We start from the raw sequence: 11,995 nt of genomic DNA, 5'->3' as shown, positions 1-11,995 counted from the left end.
AGACTGGGCCTTCGGGGAGGCTGGGCAGCTGAGCGGGAAAGTGCATTCAGACCTTCCCTCCACCGAACAGCCTTCCCTACTCACCCCAGGGTCCTGTACGCCAGCCCCAATGTGGAAGGAGGGTGAGCCCCCCAGGGCAGAATGTGTGTGTGTCTGTGTAGGGGGGGTGGGGGTTGGGCAGCAGGAGGTGATAGAATTATCTAGAAAAAAGCCCTCTGGGCCTGACACAGTGTCAGTGGAGAGTATGGCGGAACTCCCCACAGCTGTCTTCTGTTCAAGGGCAAGAGCATATCCATAAAGCTGGTGGGATGGAGGCCCACTGCCTGAAGGGCCTCACTGAGCATGTGCAAACAAAAACATGCCCTACCCGGTACATACATTCACCTGAGCAGGTGGCATTGGAGGTAACTCACTGATCGCTGTACAGGTGATCATTTTGTTCCCTTTCAATGGACCAGCTGGGGGAAAAAAAACCATAATTTATACAATTAAGGAGAATTTTGTGGCATCAAGGGATATCAGACTGGTGTCGTCCAGATAAATTTTTTGGCGGATGACATAGTCCACGTTTTACGCAATGCTCACAACAAAACGCTTCAGTAAGTTTCGTGGTATTTTGAAACGTAGTGGTCATTTAGAGACTTTTTACACAAATGGAAGGTGCTGCATTATTGTATGTCGCGACTTTACTGCAGTATTGTATGTGATGCATGACCCGGTTCCAGTTCCATGTGGTGGCCATACGCTTTCCGCGAAAAAAAAGCCGCACCATTCTTCTGCGCATTCAGTGAAATTCAGAAGTAGCTTTTATACGCGAGATTCAGAATATCCTACGCGTTATTGGATTTTGTCACTTGAAACATATAGACGTATCAGTTTTAATTTTCCAGCTGCATATCACGTTATTTAGTTTCTTCGTTCTGTGAAACGTATTTCTGCATTTAACCTTCGTTGGAAATTACACGCCCATATGTCAAACTGAAGGTGTACTGGTCTGTCTTATCACGTGGACCAGACCATTCCCCAAACCATAGCACTGCGCTTTCCACCCGTACTGGGAACAGGAAGGAAAAAGGACATACACCTGCTCTTGTGGAAACACGATCAACAAACGATGTGTTAAAACGGAAAAGGACTGCAAGTTTACTTGTCACTTCGTAAATCTGTTTAGGCATCCTGTCTCGCGCTGAACAGAGAGGTCTCGCTCTCTCTCTCTCGCTGCGTTCGGTGCTGTCTCGAGCTGAACAGAGAGGTCTCTCTCTCTCGTCGCGTTCGGCGCCGTCTCGTAGTTTTCCTGTGGCTTTCCGCGTCCTTCGCTCTCTCCACGACGAGGCTTTTCGGAGACACGGCGTTGGATTACAGCCGGCAAAGGGGAAAAGGAGAGACAAACGGAAGGATAAACGCGAAGGAAACCTGTGCTGTGCTGGTTGAAATGAGCCAAATGATAGTCTTTGAAACCGTCTGAATGCGCTCACTGCGGAGGAGATGCCGGGCTGGAAGAAGAACATCCCCTCCTGTCTTCAGGCAGAGGAGGAAACAGGTAAGGAAACGCATTGTTCTTGACGTTTGTGTCCGTAGAAGTGTTCTGATGCTACCACCGAATCAGCCGGGTGAAGGCGCGGTATTCGCTCACAGCGATGTGCACGGCCAATATGCTCAACGCCGCGACCAAAGTTGTCGCTGGATTACTGGAAATCATGCGCATTATCTCGTGTGGTATACGGGATGTTATGTGGTGATGCACGAGGAAAGATGACGCCTGGCTGGTTTCATTCAATGGCAACTTTTTGCGTATCTGCTGAGCAAGTGTTGCGTACTGGCGCTCTGTTTTACCGCCTGTCTCAGGCGGCGCCTATTGGAAGAACTGTCTCTTATTCATACACGGGTCTATTTGGCTTTTATGCACGAACAGTAAAGGTGGTTCGGGTTATGCTTTATGCGTTTGATTCCATGTGTTGGTCGAGGTAACAAAGTTGTAAGCGTTTGATGTAATTACTATGGCTAGATTCGTTTGAAATTGTGAACGCTCGCGCTTGGTACTGGGTTTCTTCTTGAACGCAATCTTCCATAGTTGATGTGTTGGTCATGCGTTGCAATCTGACGAAATTTCACTGAAATTTTGAATTCCAGTCATCCAGTCGCGCAAATCATAAACCTGTCAACACCGTGAAACCACGAACTACGGTTCACTCAGTTATATAGCCTTAAGATTTTCGTAAATGCAAGGCACTGATCATTTCATATCACTATATGGGCGTCATGGTGTCTTCTGATTCTGTCTGTGGAATTCAAGGAGACGTTCAGATCTGCAACACTGTACAGCCGGTAACTTCCAAACCAGTGGGAAAAAATGTGCTACACCAGAATCTTAGACTTCAGCAACACCAAAATAGCTGTTAGAACCTGAAAAGTTCGTTATGTTTAGCATATGTTAACGCATTTAAGTGCCATTATACTTTCTTCATATACGCGGACTTGGTAGTCGCCAGTGGAAAATAATTCTTTACATTTCTTTAGAAATCAACATTTGATTTAGGACATCACGCGTGTACACATTCTCTGCTGCCAAGAGAGTTGCGGTTAGCACATTAATTAGGTCATACTATATGTGTTAGTGTTCTTCCTAACCTGGCGCTGGCGTGGAAAATGTTGAAAATTGCTTTGTAACATACTGAGGCCGCTTGAGAACGTTGCCGTCCCCCCGATGTCGCGTCATATCTGCAGAACCAGGCATACAGAATCAATCAATATGTGCACCTCCGCAATTTTATCATTAAAACTCACAATGTTTAAAAATAAATAAATGAATAAATAAATATGCAACATGTTGTTCTTTCATCCTTGTTATAAGCTCATAAAGCTTGTTTGATTTGTCAGGTCTGGAAATGAAGTGATTCAATAAATGCATGCTGACATCAATCATGTTTATGTTCTGGATTTGCGGCACCAGGCAAGCTAGTTGCAATTTTCTCCATTGTACAGTAACGCAATGAGTTAGGAAAAGAACAATTGCCTACATATTGCCATGTTCACTAGCAGTGGTACCTGTATCCATATTTGTAAGTTAGCTTGGTAATATACTGGCTACTAATAACTATCTTATTGTGATTCTCTTTGCTTGCTACAAGAGTACAGAGGCTAGCAGTCCAGATTTATAGTTTCCTCCCCTCATATAATCACTGAAAGTGTTTTCTGTATGTAGCTGTATGGGCTGGGATTCATTTAATTGTATTTCAGTCAACTTAGAATAAATTAACTGTAATTGAATTCACAAATCGAAAAATGTTCATGTTTTATGTACATATTGTAGTGTGATATACATTTGTTTCCATTTATTTTGTTTCTGCTGTGGGTTTGGAGAGAGAGACTGTGTGTGTGTGTGTGTGTGCGTGTGCGTGCATGCATGCTTGTGTGTGAGTACGTGTGTGTCTGTGTGTGCGTCTGGTTGCGTGTATGCATGCTTGTGTGTGTGTCTGTTCGCTCATGTGTGTGTGTGCATGCTTGTGTGTGTGTGTGTGTGTGTGTGTGCGTGCATGCGTGCATGCGTGTGCAATAGCAGCGGGTCTACCACAAGCTCCTAAACCTGGTCCCCACTGTCTACGTGTCACAGCGAGAGACGTGTTTAGCTCACTGAGTGTAAGACCGTCGGGCCCGAGCCGAGGGAACCAATCACAGGTGAGCCGTTTCCTCCCAGGTCCCCAGGACTCACTCAAGAACAACGTATTCCACTATGGCAAAACATTACGTCAAAAAAATGTAAATGCTTAAAGCGTTTTCTGCCAGCGCGATGTCTGGGCGCGATGTGCACGGTGGCGTAGTCTGCGCAGATGTGTATGGATCTCGGCAGGCTCTGCCCGAGTATGAATAGAATATGTAACGCAGTCAGACAATATATCCAATCACAGCAGAGCAAACGGCTCGCCCTGTATTCAATCAGATGTGTTTCAATCCAGTAACCAAATCGTGACAAGCTGTGCTGATTACAAACGGAATACGACGCTGAATCCCTAGCTGGGAAATGGCATTTAGATAAAAAAAACATACCCCTGGTTTTAATGCAGAAGGAAAACGTGCAGTTAGTGGATATTGTGGCCGAAGGAAGTGCAGTGGCAGTGGTGTGCGTTAAAATAGAGTAGACGACATAAACGGCGTCAGCAGTGGCTCTCGTCTTGTTAAAGGGCAGCCGTGATGGAGGGGGCAGGCGTACCCCCGGGGGGGGGGGCATCGAACGCGCTCTGAAAAATTCCCGCCGTCGGCTGGCAGGTCAGCGTTTCTCATCTGGCGCGCTGCAGCGGGGTTTTGGGGGGGGGGGGGGCAAGAAGCAGCAGTGATCAGCCGCTGGGGGTTTTGGGGGGGGGGCAGAAAATGCGCCATTAGATGGGTTCGAGGGTATGTAGGATAAAGCCGCGTGGAGGTAAAATTTAAGGTTCGTTCCGGGGTGGGGGGGGTGGGGGTGGGTGGGGTGGGGGGTGTGGGGGGTTCGGCGGCTCTCATTGGCTCAGCGGTGAACGGCTTTGGGTGTCCCTCTAATCCCGTTCACACTCCGTGCAGCACCAGCACAGGAACATGGGGCAGAAAGGCTTTTCAATTTCTACTGACTTTCTCCATCTTTAGAGTGACCTTGTTCCCTTTAATTTTTAATTTCAGTACGGCAATTAATTATGACCTGAGATTGCTCGCCTCTCCGTGTTAGATCTGTAACAGTTGGCTATCGTCAGTGCTCAGAATGCGTTTGGCCTGCGGTGTCCCAGGTGTACACAGGCCTGGTCTTGGTTGTACCCCAGAAGGGTCTGTGCTGGTACGACTCGGCTCAGCGAGCTGGTCCACGCATTAAGAGTGGAAAATCTACCTCCTGATGTAAGTGTGTGTGTCCACCCAAACAGGATGTGGGAAAATTTCAGCCCCTGAGCTGGATGAGGCCTTCCTGACCCCTGTGTGTTGCCATGGTGACAATTAAAAACAGTATACGCGATATGACCAAAAGTATCTGGACAAACCGTGGTCTGGGGCCTGTTTTTCATGGTTTGGGCTAGGCCTCTTAGTTCCAGTGAAGGCAAATTTTAATGCTACAGCATACTATCAAATTCTGGCTGATTCTGTGCTTCCCCTACTGTTTGGGGAAGGCCCTTGTCTGTTTCAGCATGACAGTGCCCCCAGACACACCACAAGGTCCATATAGATGTGGTTTCGTTGAGAACGGTGTGGAAGAACTTGACTGGCCTGCACAGTGTCCTGACCTCAACCACATTCAACACCTTTGGGATCATTTGGAAACTGCACTCAGAAGGAAAATATTGTAGTAGCGCGATCAGTTCATCTTTCAGCAATAAGTGTTAAATAATAGAATGCGTTTCTTGAGCTGATATGTTATTGAATGTTCCATAATTGTATTATACACTTTCAATCACTGCACTTATAGTAATATCTGCATTATGTATGTACAAACAGAGGCTGCCTACAGGACACAGATGTCTCCCACTATCTTCCGTGGCAAAGGTTCAGTTTCATGTGCTTACTGTAATTGTTTTTTTTTTTTTTGGTAAACGTAGAGTTATTTTCGACCTCCGATTTGAGCTGGGCCACGGCTTTAAGGTGTTAAGCAATAACGTTGAGGTAAACTTACGGACGATATTTTAGAGGACGGCCTGCGGGGGCTGCTTTAATAACTGTATGCTACAATTCTGTACACGTTTTACCCATATTTCTGGCAGAGTCATTGATGCTAATCCAATTAAATAAGTTAATTTTCTGCTTTGGCTGGAGGGAGCCTGAGCAAACGCTCTCAGATAAGAGGAACAAAGGCGTCTTCGCAGGGCGTAATACGGCGACGCGGTGTGATGTTGACTCCGTGACCGATCACTGTATCCGGAGTAATTTTGTTTTGTGAATTGTATCTGGGGCCCAAACTGGTTGTGTGATTATCTGGTTTAGACAGAGCCGCGCGGTTTTTGGGCTGAGGGGGGCCGTGTCACACGGTCTTACGCTCGGGGGCGTTTTTGTTCAGACCTGACTTCTGAGGCACGCTGCAGGACTTTGAAGAGGCACGGTCACAAGCAGAATCTTTCCACGCCGATCTTTAAAGATGCCTCTGAAAAGACAATCGTTGGCACAGCATGCAGACCCTAATGTGGAGGTGAAGGGGGGGAAACGGAACCCCGCCACAGCTGATCACATAATACAGACAAAACCAAAACGAAATTGGTTAACAGCGATAAGCTGTGGGCTGCTGGTTGCTGCAGAATAAGGCAGGGAAATAGTTAAGCCAGATTTGACTTCAGTGTGCACTTCCAGCTGTACAGCAGAAAACAGGGAACATTCATCTCATTCCGTCTGTTTTGTGTCCATAAATATGAAGCAAACACACACAAAAACACACGACCTTGCATATGGAAATTCGTTGGATGTGGAAATATTGTGTTCACTGTTGCAGTCATTAACATTTATGTGCGAGTGAGAAAAATCGTAAAATAATATGAGATCATATTAATAAAACAGCTCTAATTGAAATGCCAAGGTGTATTGGGACGTGGCTTGTTAGTGGGAAATTAACATTTATTTGCAGAAAACAGAGCAAGGAGAATACAAATATACATGCAGCACAATGTTGTTTATCTCTGGGTGTTAGAAGTAAGGAAGGAAGGAAGTAAGGGAAAAAAAATAAAGAAATGGCATTTTCTGCGTTCAGGCAAAAAAATGTGAATTCATTGCTCCGTCCCCTTTTCCATTTAAAGGCCCTTTTCCTCTACATGCCTCTCGTGTTGCATTTTTAATGGACCCTATTAATTCCAGTGCTGATTGATTCGGGGCGAGATCGTCGTCATGGCAGGGGCTTCTGGAATGATCCCCACCGCATGACACAGCAGAGAGCATGCTGGGAAAAAGGGGGCACTGGGGACAGCCTCATCTCCACTGTTCTCCCACTGTCATACGCAGTTTAACTTGAACGTGATTATTTAACATCATGGCCTTTTTTTTAAACCTTTTTTTAGAGATTTTAAAATCCAGTTATTTATTGCAGAGTTCATAGGCTTACGTGCAGTGCAGTGACAAAACAAGTCTTGGCCCGTTTGCTTGTGTTTCTCAGGCACGTTGGTTGTAGCTTTATTTCGTCTGTTCGCAGGATGCATGGAACACCCGTCTTTCAGTGATATTTAAATATAATCAGGGTGTCCAGCGTTCTGGAATAAATCCATATGCCTGCCGTAAGCCACTGTGGATCGGGGAAGGCGATCAGCGATTGGTGGAAGCGAGCTGCAGTGTGATTCGTCCGCAAGCGTACTGTATTCACGATGAGTACGCACCGACTTGCTTTCTGATCAGAGAGGGTAATTATTTGACGAGTGTGTGCGCAACGTGAAAATGACAAGCGTAATGAATAAGCTGAAGCTCAGTCGGGCCTGGGAGTAAAGATCTTAGTTTGATAATTACATTTCCCCCCCCCCCCTCCCCGAGATGGCTTAACTTTTAGAAGGTTACTTGGTCAAGATCGATTCCATGGGACAGCAAGAAATCAAAAATATAGAAACCCACACAGCTGTGTTTAATGTTTATCACAGTTTTACAACAATTCTTTTTATTTTTATCACATTTTATCACCGTGATCTTTTATGGCTTTGGTGTCCTCAGTACAGCTCCTCTGAATTATGGAAAATTATATATTGACATTTTGCTATGTGTGCTATGGATTAACTTCACCTCCTATAGTGGTTAATTTCTGTGGTCAGAAATGTCAACAGCCGATTATCATTACAGGATGATGGTGAGTATTGGCTAATCCTTTAATATAGGCCATCCCATTTTCAGTGTCGATCATTATCTATAAATACAGATATTATTATACATATGTACTACACAGACATAAACATGAAATATGAGAACTTGCAGGTACCTGCCATATGTTTGTTCTGGTTTGAAAACAATATCATAGCAAGGATAACAACTAAAGTATCTACAGTAACCGTAGCAATGGTATATGCGGCATGTGAAAAAGTTTAGGCACCTCTTTGGGGTGATTCATTAGTATTTGATTTACCTGTTAGACCTTAAATTAGACCAGGTGATGGCAGTTCCTGAGCTTCATAATAACTCTGGGCCTTCTAACCTCACTGGGTGTTGTGCTTTCACTCCCCACCCATGGACACCTCCACACAGCTCACAAAGACTTCAAAATAAAGATAACTGACTCTTATAAAGCAGGGGAAGGCTATACGCGGACATCTACATGCCTCCGGCTTGGAAATTTCCACAGTTAGAAACACCATTAGGAAATGGAAGTTGAGGGGAACCGTTGAAGTCAAGGCAAGATCTGGAAGGCTGAGATAAAACGAGAGGTTAGAGCTGAGATAGAACCGCTCGTAGACTGGTCAGGCATGCAAAATTAAAACCCGCATGTCAGTGCTTAAGGACCTGCGGGAAGGTTTAGTTGACACAGTGGTGATGCTCCGGTCCACGGTGCAGTGTTGCTTCTGCAAAAAAAACGATCTGCATGGAAGAGTTGCCAGGAGGAAACTGCGATCTCATCACTACAGTTAATAATAAAATGTAGTGCGAGCAGAAGGAGAAAATGGATTCAAATAGATATTAACAAATTGTAGAACCCAATGTCCCGGAGTCTGTGAAAAAAATTGAAGCTGAGAAGAGGCTGGGTATTTCAACAAGACGATGATCCGAAACCCAAATCACATTCAACTACTTAAAGGAGTGAAGGATTAAGGCTCCGGAATGGCCTTCACAGTTCCCAGACTTGAATATTACTGAAAATCTGTGGGGAGATCTTAAACATCCAGTGCAGGCAAGAAGAGCTAAGTATATTTATGAACTAGAAGGGTTCCGCAAGGACAAGAGGGCAAAAAATCCCTAAAGCAAGAAGTGGAAAGGCTGTTATAGCCGGCTACAGGAACTGTCTGGAAGCCGTGATTTCTTCCAAAGGACATGTTACTATGTAGCGTCTGACGGAGTGCTGAAACTTAATTTATTCAACCTGCTAAATTCAGCATATAAAAAAAGTAATTGTGCATTAAAATGAAATGTGCCACGTTTAAGTCTGTCCTGTGCAGATGTTGTGTTAACTAATTTTCATTTGAAGATGCAAGAAAAGATTGAATTTGACCAGGGGTGCCCAAGCTTGTGCATGCCACTGTGTGAACATACGGTGCAGCCCATAAGTATTCGGACAGTGACACAATTTCTGTTCTCTCAGCTCTGTACTCCAGCACGTTGGAACAGAAATAAAATGATGAATATGAGGTTAAAGTTCAGACTGCCGGCTTTAATTTGAGGGTATTTGCATAGCAGGTGAACCGTGTAGGAATTACAGACCAAAAGTAATTGGAAAATTGGCTGCTCAGCTGTTTCTTGGCCAGCTGCGTGTTGCTGAATCATTAGTCACAATAAAGCTAACAGTTGGTGTAGGGTTGATTCTAGGAGTGGCATGTGCATTTGAAGCTCTTGTCCCTAAACAGGAGGACAAAAGAAATGTCAACACCAATAAAGCAGGATGTCATGACACTGAAAAACCAAATCATCCACGCTCACCTACTCGCAATTTGAGAATTTAGCAGTTGCAAAAATATGACCACTTCCTGGCTCCTGATATTTCTTCAGTGGTATACCCTCAAGAAACAGTTTTGGGTTTAAAATCAACCAGTCGGAACACCTGCCTGTACCTGCCGTATTTACTTTGTGTTTTAAATAAACAGATTTGGTTTTTTGGTGAGTTTTCACTGTGCTGCAGGTAAAAGGTTGTGGAGAGACGCCATGACTGAGCGGAGACTATTGTTGCAAAGTGTGGGTGCATGTGGGCTCCCTCGGGGGTCCCCCTTGGGGAGCAGGGTGAGGGCAGGATGGGAGGAGGGCGGTGCTATTTTTACGCCCGTCCCTCGATATGTGTTTTGGTTCTTCTGAGTGCATTTGACTGCCTAAATTGCATTTTGCCATATCCTCCCTGCTGTGGAGGCAAAATGTAAAAGTTTGGTCACAAAAAAGCTATTAAAATCAATCAGAGCACTGATTTTTTTTCATGGTCTAAATAAACATTTATTTATTATTTGTATGCTCCCATCTCTTTTCACTTTTTTATTGCATGAATGAGATTAAGTGCTTTCCTCAACGTGCCCTTTTTGCTTTGATGTTGTATGTCAAATTTGATTTCGGAATTACTGATTTGCCTATAAAATTTTGGCCTTTCAAGGCACAAGCGGCTTTGCACACATAATCACGACTTTGTGCTTTGGTCAGTCTTAATGAAACACAAGTATTTAGAAAAATCTGAACATTTCTGAATGAAAGATAGTACAGCTAGAGAGAAAACTGAATCCTGTTTCCTGTACAACATCCCCCTCCCCCTCCCCCTCCCCCCACTTCCCTGAAAGTGAATCTGATGTAAGGCAATGCCCCGGTGCATTGTGGGTTTTCTGAAGGGCACCGTGGAACCTTGGGAATCACACTGAAGAGCGGGAGAACTGCTTACGCCTGGCCTCCGTGTCGCGATTGTGAAGATATCCGCTCCGTTACGTCGTCTGTGGCTCGAAAGCTCCATTAACCCCGTCCTGGGCAGCGCGCGCGTCGGCCGTGCATTCCTGCACAGATCAAATGGCCGTTTGAGAAATGTTTACTGCGTTTCTCATCGTCCTTCAGATCGTTATTAAAGCAGGCTGTAGGTAGCAGGAGTCTCGCCGTCTGTGGTCACAGGAAAAAAACAACTTTAAAAACTGGCCACCAGAGACTCACTTTCCATGAAATGGTCATTTAAAACGGTTTAGTTAAACCATTTGTTTCCAAATTTTCAACAGTAGTTTAAAAAAAAAATTAAAAAATTAATTTGTATAGTATGCTGAAATCCTCTCCATATTTCAGACCAGATTCATGAATATCTCATTTTATTTTAGAGTTGGTCTTAATGTAGAATTTTTGTCTGTAATACTATTCTCATTCATAATGCTTATTTAAAATAAGATTTCAAATTTTAATGAATTTAATATATTTCAATAGCAATAGTATTAACAGGCATACACTGTACGCTTTCTGGTCTTGCCCAATGAAATGTGGGAGAGGTCTGAAGAATTTTCTCCTGGAAAACTGGAGAGACCGTATTGATTTTGAAGGGACGAGCTTCCGCTCCTGATGCAAATGGACTCCAATCACATTCAACTGATGGGAAACAGTTACATTATGCAGAACACCGGCTAGCAATCAAACCCATAAACCTAGAGTTGCATGCCCAGCTCCCCAGCCATAGTGGTACACCACCGCCTGGCACCGCTCTGCCCTGTGCCACAGCTAGATGAGAGAAACTGCTTTTAGCAGGGCTGTAGCAATACGATAAAATACGACTTCTCTGTTTATTTTATAACGATATTATGCGATTAATGACGATTAATCAATATATGGTACGATGTGATTCGCTGTGAATGTGAATGTGGCCATTAGATGTGACAGATTCTCCCCACCCCACTGATACTCAAAGAGACGGTTGAAATACTGAACAGTCTAACTTTCAAAGTTAACAAGCGTGTTTATTAACTGTAGTGCCTCAATTTGCCTTAATAAAAGTTTGTGATGTAAATGAAGGATTCATCGCGATACGGATCGATTCATACGTGTCACATTGATGCAGTTGTATCGTGATGTTTGCATCAATGCTTCATTACACCCCTGGTCTGTAGCAGCCTTTCATCTGGGTTCACCCCAGCGTTGCTGTGATAATCATCAGAGCTGTTGTTCAAGTATAAATAAATAATGAGTCCGCACTGGAAGCAATCAAATGAAATGAAAAAAACAAAATAAAAGAACCTGCAAAATAATCCCCTATTTCATGGCGTGTAATAACGTGCAGTAACGAACATGGTTTTATTTCATCTGAATAGCAGGTTTGTTTGTTCTCAGAAAACTTATGCATACTTAATTTCAGCATTTATTGTGCTCAGCTGATTTATCTGTGGCCTGGGTCTAGGACTAAGCTCTGGGAACAGTGTTGGGAAGTGTGTGGATCTCTAAG

General features: G+C 44.2%; 1 protein-coding gene across 3 annotated transcripts in view; it reads left to right on the top strand.

Annotated features, from left to right (window-relative positions):
- The first annotated feature begins 637 nt into the window (after positions 1-637).
- The window catches only part of LOC135258779 (glutamate receptor-interacting protein 1-like), a 215,311-nt gene continuing 203,953 nt past the window's right edge, over positions 638-11,995 (top strand). For 2 of the 3 annotated variants that reach the window (XM_064342356.1, XM_064342352.1), the window contains exon 1: positions 640-1,540. In XM_064342356.1, coding sequence (XP_064198426.1) covers positions 1,486-1,540 — 55 coding nt within the window. In that variant the 5' untranslated portion in view covers positions 640-1,485. Of the gene's footprint in view, positions 1,541-11,995 lie in introns of all 3 variants that reach the window. The other variant, XM_064342351.1, reaches the window with a different exon arrangement.

This window comes from Anguilla rostrata, chromosome 7 (assembly GCF_018555375.3).
Source record: "Anguilla rostrata isolate EN2019 chromosome 7, ASM1855537v3, whole genome shotgun sequence".
Lineage (NCBI taxonomy): Eukaryota > Metazoa > Chordata > Actinopteri > Anguilliformes > Anguillidae > Anguilla > Anguilla rostrata.
The sequence above is the reverse complement of the archived record's forward strand: the minus strand, read 5'-3'. Positions and strand labels throughout refer to the sequence as shown.